The sequence below is a fragment of the Myotis daubentonii genome, chromosome 9, assembly GCF_963259705.1.
Source record: "Myotis daubentonii chromosome 9, mMyoDau2.1, whole genome shotgun sequence".
In the NCBI taxonomy this organism is placed as follows: Eukaryota; Metazoa; Chordata; class Mammalia; order Chiroptera; family Vespertilionidae; genus Myotis; species Myotis daubentonii.
Window position 1 is genome coordinate 81,454,317 of NC_081848.1, and position 15,410 is coordinate 81,469,726.

Consider the following 15,410-nt stretch of genomic DNA (forward strand, 5'->3'; position numbering starts at 1 on the left):
TCGAGTTTCTGTCTTTATTAAGTCTACCCCCAGCCAGGGGAAGGGGGACAGACCATGGTAACTGTGACCCCACCTCGCCCCAGGACATGGGGAATCTCTTTTGCCTGTGCCCTCACCCCTCCCCCTGCCCAATAAATAAAAAGGGGACAAGAAAGTACAGAGGGAGGGAGGGGAGGGGAGGAGGATGCCTAGGCCCAGGTCAGCATCTGTTGGGGGTGAGCAGGGCGAATAAATAGACCATGGGTCCATGGTGGGGTGCAGGAAGACCTCGCGCTGGCACGAGGTGGGGTACACGAGGAGCTGAGTCCTCTTGCCCTAGGCTGGGAGCAGGGTGTGGGAACCTGCCTGCAGTCTGGAGCCCAGCTTTTTGGGGCAGGGAGATCCCTGATGGCAGCTTCCTGGTCAAGCTTGCCCTGGTCAAGTCCTGCCACAAGGGCCTGAGAGTTCTGTTGCCAGGACCACCATCTCCTCTCCTCTCCTCCCCACAGTAAAGGGTCCACGCTGGGCCAGGCAGGGAGCCCTCCAACCCACTCCGCAAGGCCAGGGGGAGGTGTGTGTCTCTCTGGGCCCCTGGGCAGGAGAGGGCATAGAGGGACTGATAGCTCTGGGTTTAGTTCTCCCTTTCTACGGCATCTCTAGCTCTGACCCCCACTGGCGGCCACCTGGGGTGTAAGGCGCTGGAGGGGGGCCTCTTTTGTCCCCTGGGTCCCCTGTAACCGGCGTAGCCGTAGCTCCTCCAGGCCTTGCCACAGCTCCTGCCGCTCCTGGGCCTTCTGCTGCTCCCTGGGGAGAGAGGGTTAGGCAGCTCCCCCACCTGAGGCCCTGCCTGCAGCCCAGCTTCCCTCACCACCACCTCGTCTGCGAAGGATCTAGGGGAGCCTTCCACTCCGGGAAGAGACCACTGAGGAGGCTGGTCACGAGCAGGTGGCTTGGCTTGGCCTGGCTCAACAGACTCAGCTAGAGAGGAGGAAACTCCAGGGCGTCCAGCTCCGCACCTGGGGAAGCCCTTGGGAGGATGACGACAGGGTAGAGGGGAGGGGCAGCACTTGCCAGGAACATAGGGAGAGACTTTAAATATCTGAATAGCTCGGACGTGGGGTTATCCTCTTAGGCTCCCTCCAACCGTGAGGAGCTGGTTCCTTCCTGCTTTCCCCCCTTCCTCCATGCCCAGCCCCCCAACACTCACTGCTGTTTTTCCAGCTTGTAGGAGGCTGTGAGCTCATCAAACAGCTTCCCATTCATCTCCATGAAGGTCTTGAGCACATTGTAGATCAGAGATACGATGGTTCTTGGCAGGTTAAGGGAGGGGGTGAGATCAGAGCAACTTCAGTTTGGCCCCACCTCCCTCCACAGCGCTCTGCCTAACCCTGTTCCCCAAACACAGCGTGCAGCCTAAACCGCACAGGCGCTGCCCGCTGCCCTCCGCCTGCCCCGTTGCCACCCCTCAGCCCTCTTGAGACCCTTCCCTCATTCTCTCTAGCTAGGAGTAACCCCGGGTCTGGACTGGCTGGCCCTGGACCTGGGCCTGGGCACTCACTGATTCCAGTGCTCTTTGGAGACCTGGTAGAGGGTCCCAAACACAGCAGGCAGCACAGTGTGGCAGTTGTCCTCAATGAGGCTCAGGATATACTCGTTGTTCCAGAAATACAGAGCCCGCTCTGCAACCTGGGGCAGGGAGATGGCAGAGGGAGTGCCTGGCAGAGGCTTCCCTGCGTGTGCAAGGGCTGGTATCCGCCCCAAAACCCAGGGCGCCCTGCCCTCACCCCCCATCCTCAGGACTCATCTATCCCACTGGAGGAAGCCATGTGACAAGGAGGAAAGAAGCTGGATTTGGAGTCCAACACTCAGGGTTGAATCCCAGCTCCACTGCACATTGGCCACGTGACCTGGGCAAGGCATTAACCTCGCAGCTTCAGTTTTCTCATCTGTAAAATGGGGCTAATAAATAATAGCTATCTCCCCAGGGCTGTTGAATGAGGTGCCAGAATCACTGTGAGGAAGAACTGACTTCCACCAGGTAACGGCTCATAATGGGAGCAAGACTGTCACACATGTAGAACACTAGTTACAGCCAGCCTCATGATGGGGGGGGTCCCAGCTGGGCCCTGAAGTGGGACTGATTAAATTGAAGGCCACTAAGAAAAGGAGAGATGCCCTAGCTCCGTGGTTGGCAAACTGCGGCTCGCGAGCCACATGCGGCTCTTTGGGCCCTTGAGTGTGGCTCTTCCTAAGCCTTAGGAGTACCCTAATTAATAACAATGTACCTACCTATATAGTTTAAGTTTAAAAAATTTGGCTCTCAAAAGAAATTTCAATCATATTGTTGATATTTGGCTGACTAATGAGTTTGCCGACCACTGCCCTAGCTGGTTTGGCTCAGTGGATAGAGTGTCGGCCTGCAGACTGAAGTGTCCTGGGTTCGATTCTGGTCAGGGGCACAGGCCCAGGGTGTGGGCTCTGTCCCCAGTGGGAGGTAGGCAGAAGGCAGCCAATCAATGGTTCTCTCATCATTGGTATTTCGATCTTTCTCTCCCTCTCCCTCCTCTGAAGTCAATAAAAAAATATTAAAAAAAAAAAAAAGACGAGAGAAGGGATAACCCATGTGGAGCACATTTCAGTTACCAAATATGTTTACCCCACTCTCTCTAAAGTCCCTAATGGCCACATTACAGATGAGACGCTTAATCACGCTCAGAGTGAAGTGATCTGCCCAAGGCCCCTCACCCAGTGGGAGGCAGATCTGAAGCTTGACCCAAGGGCTCGACCCCAAGTCCAGCATCTCCCCATCATCAGACCCAGGACAGTCCAGAGGGCCGAGGGAGCTGTGAGGTCAACTGGTCAACCTTCCTAGTCCATCCCCCATTCCCACCCCATACCTGGAAATGGGGGCTGGACACACAGCGAGCCACCTGCTTGAAGAGGGGTTCCTGGATCTTCACAAACTGGGAGGGCTCGATGACATCAAGAATCTCTTCCATCTCCCCCAGAAACATCACCTGGGGGGTAGGGACACGGGGCAGCAGTTCCATCTCCCCTGACACACACCTGACTGCCCTCTGGAAGCTGAGCTTTCCTAACCTCCCTCTGGTGGTCGTCAAAGCCCGTTTCCTACCTCCTTCTGGGTGCAGGTTTTTGGCCAGTATTTGAGCAGTCCCCGGATCACCTGTGGGAGTTGGGGCAGAAAGGAGTCAGACCTGCAGGGACGGAGACCTGCCTTCTCCCCCAGAGGTACTCACATGCTCTGTCAAGGTGGCATCCTTTTCCAGGAACTGCACCACACAGTATGCCAGCTGTGGGGCGGAGAGAGAGGATGGGTCAGGAGGGGACGAGGGCAGGACCCAGGTCACTTACTGAGTCTACTCTCATTCACCAAGCATTTACCTAGGGTGTACCAGGCATCATGCTCAGTGTGCGGGGACACAGTGATGCTCGCACAGGGGTAACATTCAGCAAACCAGTCCTTATAAATTTTACAGACGTTTCCATGATAGAAATCTGTATCACAATCTATGCGAATACAGGAGAGTTTAATCCTGCCTAGGACAGGGAGAGAGAAGGGGGCTGGGAGGGCTTCACAGAGCTGATGTCTGAGACTCCTAAGGGGTCATGGGGCTTCTCTAAGGGAGAAGGAACAGAACCAGTAAAGGAAAAGAAGGTGACAGTGTGGCTGAAGCCAGAGTGGCAGGCTGACCCACACGCTGCCCTGACTCTGTCCGCGCTCTGCCCTGCAGGGCCAGGTCTGGGCCTTACCTGGGCGTGAAAGACCGACAGCGACTTCACGGAATGCAGGGGAATCAGGACCCGAACCAGGAACTGCTTGTGCTCAGTCTTCAGGGGCAGCGCAAAGCCATTGATGATGCTGAGGAGGGGACAGAGAGAGGAGGAGGGCTCAGGTGACCGGCCTCAATCCTCCCTCCCCAAACTGATGCTCTGGCTGAGGCCCAGGGAGTCACCTTCCTAAGATCTCCAGCAGCTCGGCCACGCCATTGAAGTGCTCGAGTTCATAGATGAACCTGTATGAGAAAAAGGAGGATGCAGAAGGGCTCAGAGCAATTGGAGCAGGCCCAGCCGCTCCCAGCCAGCTGCCTGCCCACCCAACCCTGCACGCTAATCAACTCCCACCCAACCAGAGGCCATGCTCCCTTCCCAATACCCTAAGCCAGGCCCCACGGAGATCCACACCCACCTCTGAATCGCTCTTCTCAGCCCAGCCACCAGTGCCTCTCTGGGTCTCAGCTCAAACCTCTTCTAGGAAGCATTCCAACTCATCTCTTCCCCCGGACCCTAACCCCCGTGACCTGGTCCCCATCCAGTCAGCAGGCACCTGGCCTGCGTCCTTCACTCTTCGTGCCAGTCAACAGAAAGAATGTCAGGCACTTAGAGCATCTCCTCTGTGCTATGTACTTCTCAAAGTTATCCCAGGAGGCAGGGTTTATTAGATCCATTCTACAGATGAAGAAATCGAGGCTCAGTGGTTCAATGAAGCTTGTCCCAAAGTGGATAAGCAGGGGATCTCCGGGAGTCTGAGGGGTCGTGTCTTACCTACTCTGTAGTCCCGTTCTCAGCCTCACTTCATCTTGATGGCTGTCCCTGACACAGCTTTCATTCCCATTTTAGAGATGAGGAAACTAGGAGAGCTTAAATAGTTTGCCCGAGTACACAAATACTGGAACCAAACTCAAATACAGGCCTTCTAACTTCAGAGCCAGTCTCGACTACGAGGCCATGCTAGCATTGGTGCTCAATACAAATTTGCAGAAAGAATCTTTTTTAAAAAAAAAAATACATATTTGTATTGATTTCAGAGAGGAAGGGAGAGGGAGAGAGAGATAGGAACATCAGTGATGAGAGAGAATCAGTGATCGGCTGCCTCCTGCACGCACAACTCGGGCATGTGCCCTGACCAGGAATCGAACTGTGACCTCCTGGTTCATAAGTCAACGCTCAATCACTGAGCCATGCCAGCCGGGCAGGAAGAATCTTTCTATAGGTCCTTATGGCTGAGCACAATAAGAGTCAAAAGGTATAGATCCCAGACCCCCACCCCCACCCCGGATTGACGGAGGCCCTGCAAACCACTTCATCTCTCTCAGCCTCTATTTCTTTATCTGTAAAATGGAAATAAATGCCCTTTCTCTGCTGACCTCACAGGCTTTGAATAATCAATATTACAAAATACGTTGCCAAGAAAGGACTCAGTCAGCCAGAGTTCCTTAGGACCCCTGCCCGGGAGCCTTTGCCTCAGTCTTCTCCCCCTCCCTCTCCGGCCTCCGAGGAGCAGGCAGCAGGCACCTACCGGAGGAAGATATGGCTGCACTGTTTGCGGATGTAGGCCCGGAGCCCCAGGAACTTGCCGTAGACCCGGTGCAGGATGGTCTTGAGGTACTCACGCTCCCGGGGGTCCTCGCTATCAAATAGTTCTAGAAGCTGTGGGACCCAGGTCAAAGGTCAGGAGAGAGACCAAGCCCAGGTTGCTTCCATTCTATCCCCATGCCCCTCAGCGAGCCTGCCCCTGCCCCGTGGCACCGCCCGGCCTGGGTTCCCCACTTCACCATCAGGACAAACTTTTGATCCACATATCTCTTGGCCACGGAGGGCTGGAAGTCTGGGCTCTCCAAGAAACGCAGGAAAAACTCATAAACCAGCTGGGGGAAGGGACAGACAAGGTGAGTTTGAGAACAGACTCCCCTACTCACCCCACCCTGTGGCCCTCACCCCATCAGTCCAGGACCTAAGGAGCCTCTCCCCGCTGTCCTCCATCTCTGCTAAAGCTCCATCCCCACCTTCCCCAGCCCTCATACCTGCAGATGTGGCCATGAAGGCTCAAGGTTGGGCTCATCCTCTTCAGGGTCAAATTCAGGGTTCTCACTGGGCGGCAGGGTCCGGAAGATATTCACTGAGATCTGAGGGACACAGACAGGGTTCTCTAAGAGGGAGCCCTCAAAGGCAGAAGCCAGGACCGCAGCACCTGCCCCAGCACTCACTCCTTGGCAGTCATTCCCTGAACTTAATTCATGGAAGCCTGGGGCCAGGGGCCGGGGATCCTGCCCTCTGGGGGGTGCAGCCCTGTGGGCAGACAAGATGGAAAGCAGTAAGGACTGCAGACATTCCAGCCAGCAAAAGGGAGCTTCCTAGCTTGGGCACTGAGAGGGGCTTCATGGAAGAAGCGGCACCTGAGCCAGGCCATGGCAATAAGGGACTTGGGGCGGGGGCGGAGGGGGCAGTACGCACAGGCCTGGGGAGGGCATAAGCAAAAGCTGGCACCGGTCGGGTGCACGGGAGGACAGAGTGGGGAGGGGAGATGAGGGACTCGCAGGAGGGTAGTGGGTTTTTCTCTCACAGGACCGGTCCCCCCTCCCCCACAGGTCAGCCGTGTCCCGGTGCCCCCCAGACCCTCCCCGGGAGGCCGGGTGGAGGTGCTCACCATGCGGATGATGTCTGGGTACACAGGCTCAATGAGGACTCCCCGCGTGCTCCCCACACACTCCACCAGCTCATTGAGCGCTGCGCGCTTCACCTCCTTCCCCTTCAGGTCGGCCACACAGTCCAAGAAGTCAAACATCACCCCACACTGGGCCAGCTTCCTGCTCAGCAGCTCGTGCAGCTCTGAGGCCGGCACATCTGGGAAGGAGGGAGGGGCTGAGCCTGGGCTCCGGCTGCCACAGCTCTGGGGAGGGGCGAGCCCTCCCCATCCTTAGGGCAGCCCCCCCTGCCCCCAGACCCCATGATCTTGTGCCATCCCGTCCCTTCAGAGAGCGATGGCTCCCGTCCCGCCCTCCATTCCTGCGGTGAAGGAACACCTCTTCCCCCTGACCACAGAGGGCATGGTGGCCTGAGGTGAAAGCAAGGAACAGACCCTGAATGCTGGGGTTCCCCAGGGGCCCCAACAGCCACTCTCCCTCTCATGGGTGGCACTCTGTCCTACCAGCCGGAAGTGGGGTGAAAGGTCAGAGCCCACCCAGCCAGCCAGGCCCTGTAGCCCTGAGGTAGGGGGTTACACAGTGGCCCCAGGGAGCCTTGCTAAACTCCTGCTCCAGGACCCTGGCAGCGCCTGGGCCTCAAGTGGCCTCTGGAACCCAGGCTGCGGGCCCCACCCTTGGCCATGGTCTGCCCCCCGGGGTGGCGCCACCTCCAGATGCCCCACCTCCAAGGATGACAGGCCAATCAGGCCATGCGTCAGCAGAGAGGGCTGGGGTGGGGGTCAGCTCGGATGGTGGAGTCCCTCACCTGGAAGGGGCTACCCCAACGCCCTCTGATGGCAGCTGCCAGCTGCTGCTTCCTACCCCCAGCTGGGCAGCCGAGGTGGGCTCACCTTTGAGCAGGGGCAGTGGAGTGAGCTCCTGCTGGTTGCTCTGATAGCGGAACTGGGAGGAACTGTGGGACCGCCGGGGCCGGGCCCTGCGGAGGGACCTGCGGGAGAAGCCATCCACCTTGTCGGGTGGGGGCACAGGTGACAGCCCCGGGGACGAGGGGCTGGTGGGGGTACTCGCAGGGGGCAGCTTCGTCTCCATGACAGCCAGGCAGCGGTGAAGCCTTCAGGGACCCTGGGGCTCCCGCTGGCCCTAGAAGATGCTGGGAGAGGCTTGGCTGACTAACTTGGGCCCATCCTGGGGGGGGGGGGGCACAAACAGAGTCCTGGGCCCCCCCCCAGGGCCTTCGGCAACTGCCCAGTCCTGGGGGGCAGGCGGGGTAGAGAGGAGGATGGTTCAGGCCTCAGGCTCTTCCTGGGGGTCACGGAGAGTCCGGTTGGGGTTCCCACCTTGGGTCTTTTGAAAACGAAGTCGGGCAGAGAGGTCAGCAAGAAAGAGACAGAGAGAGCCGGTCAGTTTTCCCAGGACGGCAGCGAGTGGGTGAGCGCTGCTGGCGCCCAAGTCTCTTCCCTCCTCTTGCCCGGAGGTATGGCCCCTTCCTCCAGGAGACAAGCCCCCCTCCTTTCAGTCTGACGGCCCAGCTCCGAATAACCCCGCTCCGCAGAGCGCCTACCCCCAAGCAGCGCTCCCTAGAATGGGGATCCCGTTCCTCCCCGCTGGCCCCTCATAGAACGGGCCCCACTTCTGCCCCACTAACCCTGGCCACTAGGGACTGCCCCAAGAATAGGGGCCCTATCCCTATGCCACCCCCTCCTAGGACCCAGCACCCTCCCCCACCTCAGCTCCTTCCTCGCCCCCCAAATCTCATCTGCCTCCCGGTGGGGGGACACTCACTTCTAAGAACCGCAGACTTCGGGCCCCAGACCTCAGGGGCTGCAGGTGGGGAGGGGGCGGCCGTTCAGAGCTCCTCCCCGGCGGTTCCGCTCCGGGTGCGGGGCGGCGGCGCTCCTGGGTTCCCTCCCGGGCTCCGGGGGGGCCGGGGCATCCCCCCGCGCAGCGGCGGCGGGTCGGGGCGCGGGCGCTCGGCGGGCTCTGGGCTGGCCTGGGCAGCGCGGGGACCTCCTCTCCAGTCGTGGGACCCACAGGCGCAGCGGGAGCCCCGGCTTTATGCGCCCCGGCGCCCGCCGCCCAGCGGCTCAGGATGACATCAAGTCACCTCCCCCTCCAGGCCCGCACCTCCCCGCGGGCAGGGGCGGGGCGGGGTGCGTCAGCCTTCCCGGGCCGCTGGGAGATGTAGTCCCCGCACCGCTGAAGGGGGGCTGCAGGCCGAAGGGGAGCCCCGCGGGCACCCGGGGACGAGGCCGGAGCAGAGTGGGGATGGGGTCCGAGCGGTGCTGAGCTCCCGGGTCCCGGAGGGAGACTACAGGGGGCGGGGGGAGGGCTCGGCGTTGGCACAGGAAGCGAGGACTAAGGACAAACGGGGCCCCGATGCCACGCCAGGCCCAAGGATCTGGCCTGCGCCCACCATTCCACCCCCAGGGGAACCCCACTCCCCTCCCAGAATGGCCACGGCTGAGTCCCCTTGGACACCGGCACCGGGCTGGTTAACCGTCCGCCTGGCCAGTGCCTGCTGGGAGGGTGTGGCGCACCCAGGCTGCCGGGAAATGCAGTCCGTCCGCAGGCCTGCAGTCCCCCTCCCACCTCTTGCTGTCTATGGTGACATCATGGACTGAGGTTTAAAGGGCCAGCCTTGGAGTGGCAAAGCCTCAGAGCTGGGGGTGCCCCTGGCACTGACGCCACCCCTGCAGGCAAGCCGGACGCCCCGACAGACCTCCCAGCCCCTCTTGTTCAAAAGCCTGTGCAGAGTTCCCCAGGCACAGGGGGCATTCCAGGAGGTGGGCATTCCTGCCAGAGGTTCCCAGCCTGCAGTTCCCTTCACCCCTTCCGAGAACCCTGGACCCCAATACCCTGTATACTCCCGGATTCCATCCCTCTACACGACACTGTGAAATCGCCACTCAGAAGTTTTTTGTTTTAATATATTTTTATTTATTTCAGAGAGGGAGAGAGAGAGAGAGAGAGAGAGAGAGAGAGAGGAGCGAAACATCAATGATGAGAGGGAATCATTGACTGGCCCCTTCCTACACATCCCTACTGGGGATGGAGCCCACAACCCAGGCATGTGCCCCAACCAGAATTGAACCGTGACATCCTGATTCATAGGTCTATGCTCAACCACTGAGCCACACCGGCCAGGTGCTCCCAGAAGTTTTGCCTGGATGAACAATGAGCTGGTCCATATGAGCAGCGTGAGTGGTCAGTGAGAACAAACAGTGAAGTCAGGGAGGGGTCTGGAGGCTGGGGCCCTTTTTGGAGTCTTCCCCACCCTGCCTTGGGCCTTGGTGACCACTCAGTGCTCCATTACAACCACCCAGCCATCTTCCCTGTTGCACAGGGAGCCTAGGTGCCCAAAGGTGCCCACCTGCTAGAGCAACAGAAAGCCGAGGCCCCAGTTTAGCCAGACTGGGATCCTGGACTATCTCACTAGAGAGCTGGCCAGTGATCCCCTTGCTCAGAAGTCTTCACCAGGCTTGTTCATCTGGCCCTTGGTGTCCTCATCTGTCAACGGAAACCCTTCATCTTCTCCTTGCCCAACTCCCAGGCTTAGGAGGTGAAGTCTCTCCCACATCCCTGCAGGAAAAAGCTGGGGGAAGCCCTAGCCAGATAGCTTAGCTGGTTCCAGTGTCATCCTGATACGCCAAAGTTGCAGGTTCCATGCCCAGTCAGGGTACATACAGGAATCAACCAATGAAGAGAAAGAAAGAAATATAGACATGGGACTACATCAGACTAAAAAGCTTCTGCACAGCAAAGGAAACCACCATCAAACTGAAAAGGGAGGCTGGCTGATGTAGCTCGGTGGCTGAGCGTTGACCCATGAACCAGGAGGTCATGGGTTCAGGGGCACATGCCTAGGTTGCTGGCTCCATCCCCAGTAGGGGCTGTGCAGGAAGTGGCCAATAGATGATTACAACTCAACACCAGAATCCAATGAAACAATACAATTTTTAAAATGGGGCCTGGCCGGCATGGCTCAGAGATTGAGTGTTGACATATGAACTAGGTTACAGTAATGGCGAACCTATGACACGCGTGTCAGAGGTCACACACGAACTCATTTTTTTGGTTGATTTTTCTTTGTTAAATGGCACTTAAATATATGAAATACATATCAAAAATATAAGTCTTTGTTTTACTATGGTTGCAAATATCAAAAAATTTCTATATGTGACACGGCACCAGAGTTAAGTTAGGGTTTTCAAAATGCTGACATGCCGAGCTCAAAAGGTTTGCCATCACTGAACTAGGAGGTGACGGTTTGATTCCCGGTCAGGGTACATGCCCGGGTTGTGGGGTCCATCCCCAGTGTGTTCGTGTGTGTAGGAAGCAGCTGATCACTGATTCTCTCTCATCACTGATGTTTCTATGTCTCTCTCCCTCTCTCTCCCTTTCCCTCTGAAAACAATAAAAATATTTTTAAGCTCTAGCTGGTTTGGCTCAGTGGATAGAGCATTGGACTGCAGACTGAAGGGTCCTGGGTTCAATTCCAGTCAAGGGCACATGCCTGGGTTGTGTGTAGAAGGCAGCTGATCAATGATTCTCTCTCATCATTGATGTTCATCTCTCTTTCCCTCTCCTTTCCTCTCTGAAATCAATAAAAAAGTATTTTTTTAAATAATAAAAATAAATTAATAAATGGGCAAAGGACTTGAATAGACACTTCTCCAAATAGGACATACAGATGGCCAAGAGACATATGAAAAAACGTTCAAAGTCATTAATCATCAGAGAGATGCAAATTAAAACAATGAGGTATTACCTCATACCTGCCAGAGTGGCTGCCATCAATAAATAAACAAACAAGTGCTGGTGAGGATGTGCAGAAAAGGGAGCCTAGTACGCTGCTGGTGGGGATGCAGACTGGTGCAGCCACTGTGAAAAACAGTATGGAGCCCTAACCGGTTTGGCTCAGTGGATTGAGCATTGGCCTGCAGACTGAAAGGTCCCAGGCTCGATTCCGGTTAAGGGCATGTACCTGGGTTGTGGGCACCATCCCCAGTAGGGAGTGTGCAGGCAGCTGATCGATGTTTCTCTCTCATCGATGTTTTAACTCTCTATCCCTCTCCCTTCCTCTCTGTAAAAAAAATCAATAAAATACATTTTTAAAAAAGAAAAACAGTATGGAGTTTCCTCAAAAAATAAAAAATGGAGCCCTGACTGGTTTGCTCAGTGGATAGAGCGTCAGCCGCACGGACTGAAGAGTCTTGGGTTCAATTTTGATCAAAGGCATGTACCTTGGTTGTGGGCTCAGTCCCCAGTAGGGGGCGTGCAGGAGGCAGCTGATCAATGTTTCTCACTGATGTTTCTAACTCTCTATACCTCTCCCTTCCTCTTTGTAAAAATCAATAAAATATATATTTTTTGTTTTTAATTAAGAAAGGAACTGCCATTTGACCCAGCGGTCCCACTTCTGGGAATATATCCTAAGCATCCCAAAACACCCATCAGAAAGAATATATGCACCCCTATGTTCATAGCCGTGTTAGTTAAAGCTGTGGTTCGTTTACACGATGGAATATATGCAGCTATAAAAGAGAATGGTCCCTTACCCTTCGTGACAGACTAGATGAACCTGGAGATTATTATGCTAAGTGAAATAAGCCAGAGGAAGACAAGTATCACATGATCTCACTTAATGATCAAAATAAACTGATGAACAAAATAGGTCCAGACATGGATGTATGGAACAGATGGACAGATCTCAGAGGGAAAGTGGGCGGAGGGGACAGGAGGAGGTTAGCCAAAGAACATATATGCATATTTGCACAGCCCATGGACACAGACAATAGTGTGGCTAAGGCCTCGGGTGGGGTGGGGGAAGGGTGGAGGGAGGCAAAGTAGGGGGGAATAGGGGACATCTGTAATACTGTCAATAATAAAATAAATAAGTAAAAGAATCAACCAATGGCCGAAACCGGTTTGGCTCAGTGGATAGAGCGTCGGCCTGCGGACTGAAAGGTCCCAGGTTCGATTCCGGTCAAGGGCATGTACCTGGGTTGCGGGCACACCCCCAATAGGAGATGTGCAGGAGGCAGCTGATCGATGTTTCTCTCTCATCGATGTTTCTAACTCTCTATCTCTCTCCCTTCCTCTCTGTAAAAAATCAATAAAATATATTTTAAAAAAAAGAATCAACCAATGAATGGATAAATAGTGAAACAACGAATCATGTTTCTCTCTCTCTCTAAAAATCAACAAAGAGGAAGGAGAAAGCACAGGGGAGGGCGAGCCCAGGGAGCCTTCCACAGCCAAGTCGATCCCAACCCCAGAGAGGGGAAGGCTGTGCCCAAGGTCACACAGGCCATCATCAAAAGACCCCGTAGCCTCCAGCCTCAGTCAGGAGGGTGTCAGCTCCAGGCCCGCAGGGTATGTCCTGGGCTCAGTGTCAGGCTGGCAGTGGGGGACTGGTGCTTTGTACAGAGGGGTGCTCGCCCCGAGGACCGGAGGACTGAGGGTGGGGACAGACATAAGACTTCCTGCAAGAAGTGGCATTTGAACTGGGTCTCAAAACAGACACGACGTCACCTGGGAGGTGCAGATGAAAATCTTTTGCATCACCTTTACTGAGATATCACTTTATTTTACACCATAACATTCGTTCATTTTGTTGTTGTTTTTTTAAATATATTTTATTGATTTTTTACAGAGAGGAAGGGAGAGGGATAGAGAGTCAGAAACATCGATGAGAGAGAAACATCGATCAGCTGCCTCCTGCACATCCCCCAGTGGGAATGTGCCCGCAACCCAGGTACATGCCCTTGACCGGAATCGAACCTGGGACCTTTCAGTCCGCAGGCCGATGCTCTATCCACTGAGCCAAACCGGTTTCGGCCATTTTGTTGTTTAATGGATATAGAGAATCAGTTTTGCAAGACGAAAAAGTGCTGGAGACTGGTTGCACCGCAATGTGAATACATTTAGCATTACTGAATTATACACTTAGAAATGGTTAATGCGGTAGCCGGTTGTTCAGTGGTTAGAGAATCAGCCCTAGGACTGAAGGGTTGCCGGTTCGATTCGGGTCAAGGGATGTACTAGTATCTCATTATTCTAGTCAAGGGCATGTACCTCGTTGCAGGCTTGATCCACGGCCCTGGTCGGGGTGCATGCAGGAGATAACCAAACCCTCTCTCTGTCTCTCCCCCTTCCTTGGGGAAATGTCCTCAGGTAAGGATTTACAGGCAAGATAAGAAATGGTTAAGATGGGAGAGGGGAACCAAGATGGCGGCATAGGTTAACGCCGGAGTTTGCTGCTTTGAACAACTACTTCAAAAGTGAAACCAAAAAACGGAAGGGACATCACCCAGAACCACAGGGGCGCTGGCTGAGTGGAAGTCCTACAACTAGGAGGAAAGAGAAACGCATACGGACACTCAGAGGAGGCGCAGTGCTGAAGTCAAATTCTGAGGTGCGGAGTGCGCGGAGCGGGCTGGCGGCGGAGGGCGCGGTTGTTGTTTTCAATCGGGAGGGAGTCGCAGACTCTGAGCTCCAGATCCGGGCGAGTCTTTAGGGACCCAGACTCAGGCGGAAGAAGCGGGACTGTCTGGCTTCGGTCAGAGCGAGTGCAGCTTTCTCTCCGAGCTTTGCAGCGGGTGCTGGGACTCAGAGAGGCAGAGCCCCTTGGGACAGGACTGAGAGCCGCCATAACTGCTCTCTCCGGCCCACCCTGTTGATCCTGTTCGACCCGCCCTGCCCAAGCCCTGCACAGAGGCATTTGCCGGATAGCCTCAGGCAAAGGCATTTGCCGGATAGCCTCAGGCAAAGGCTAGATTAGCACCTCCCTAGAGGACAGAAGTTCTCTCACCGCTGACACAGCTGAATCTCATAGCCACTTGGCCTGGAGGTCAAACCCTCCCTGGAATTAGATACAGCAATCAAGATTTATCTATAAGACTGCGAACAAAGACCACTAGGGGGTGCACCAAGGAAGCATAACAAAATGCGGAGACAAAGAAACAGGACAAAATTGTCAATGGAAGAAATAGAGTTCAGAACCACACTTTTAAGGTCTCTCAAGAACTGTTTAGAAGCTGCCGATAAACTTAATGAGCTCTACACGAAAACTAATAAGACCCTCGATCTTATATTGGGGAACCAACTAGAAATTAAGCACACACGGACTGAAATAACGAATATTATACAGACGCCCGACAGCAGACCAGAGGAGCGCAAGAATCAAGTCAATGATTTGAAATGCGAGGAAGCAAAAAACATCCAACCAGAAAAGCAAAATGAAAAAAGAATCCAAAAATGCGAGGATAGTGTAAGGAGCCTCTGGGACAGCTTCAAGCGTACCAACATCAGAATTATAGGGGTGCCAGAAGATGAGAGAGAGCAAGATATTGAAAACCTATTTGAAGAAATAATGACAGAAAACTTCCCCCACCTGGTGAAAGAAATGGACTTACAGGTCCAAGAAGCGCGGAGAACCCCAAACAAAAGGAATCCAAAGAGGACCACACCAAGACACATCATAATTAAAATGCCAAGAGCAAAAGATAAAGAGAGAATCTTAAAAACAGCAAGAGAAAGAAACTCAGTTACCTACAAGGGAATACCCATACGACTGTCAGCTGATTTCTCAACAGAAACTTTGCAGGCCAGAAGGGAGTGGCAAGAAATATTCAAAGTGATGAATACCAAGAACCTACAACCAAGATTACTTTATCCAGCAAAGCTATCATTCAGAATTGAAGGTCAGATAAAGAGCTTCACAGATAAGGAAAAGCTAAAGGAGTTCATCACCACCAAACCAGGATTATATGAAATGCTGAAAGGTATCCTTTAAGAAGAGGAAGAGGAAGAAAAAGGTAAAGATACAAATTATGAACAACAAATATGCATCTATCAACAAGTGAATCTAAGAATCAAGTGAATAAATAATCTGATGAACAGAATAAACTGTTGATTATAATAGAATCAGGGACATAGAAAGGGAATGGACTGACTATTCTTGGGGGGGAAAGGGGTGTGGGAGAT

At 54.4% G+C, this 15,410-nt stretch overlaps 1 protein-coding gene across 2 annotated transcripts; it reads right to left on the reverse strand.

Annotated features, from left to right (window-relative positions):
• On the reverse strand, nucleotides 1–8,557 carry PPP2R5B (protein phosphatase 2 regulatory subunit B'beta). 2 transcript variants are annotated; one of them, XM_059710176.1, is made up of 14 exons: nucleotides 8,205–8,553; nucleotides 7,313–7,766; nucleotides 6,425–6,621; nucleotides 5,802–5,903; nucleotides 5,553–5,645; nucleotides 5,297–5,427; nucleotides 3,954–4,013; nucleotides 3,751–3,859; nucleotides 3,237–3,290; nucleotides 3,113–3,163; nucleotides 2,877–2,996; nucleotides 1,538–1,665; nucleotides 1,187–1,288; nucleotides 1–783 (listed from the first exon to the last, which is right to left on the reverse strand). In XM_059710176.1, the coding sequence occupies exons 2-14, from the start codon at nucleotides 7,509–7,511 to the stop codon at nucleotides 636–638; spliced, it is 1,494 nt and encodes a 497-aa protein (XP_059566159.1). In that variant the 5' UTR covers nucleotides 7,512–7,766; nucleotides 8,205–8,553; the 3' UTR covers nucleotides 1–635. The 2 variants fall into 2 exon arrangements, 1 of the variants encoding a protein (XP_059566159.1); XR_009454505.1 differs by lacking the exon at nucleotides 1–783 and having other exon boundaries at nucleotides 1,538–1,709; nucleotides 8,205–8,557.
• Between the last annotated feature and the right edge of the window lie 6,853 nt (nucleotides 8,558–15,410).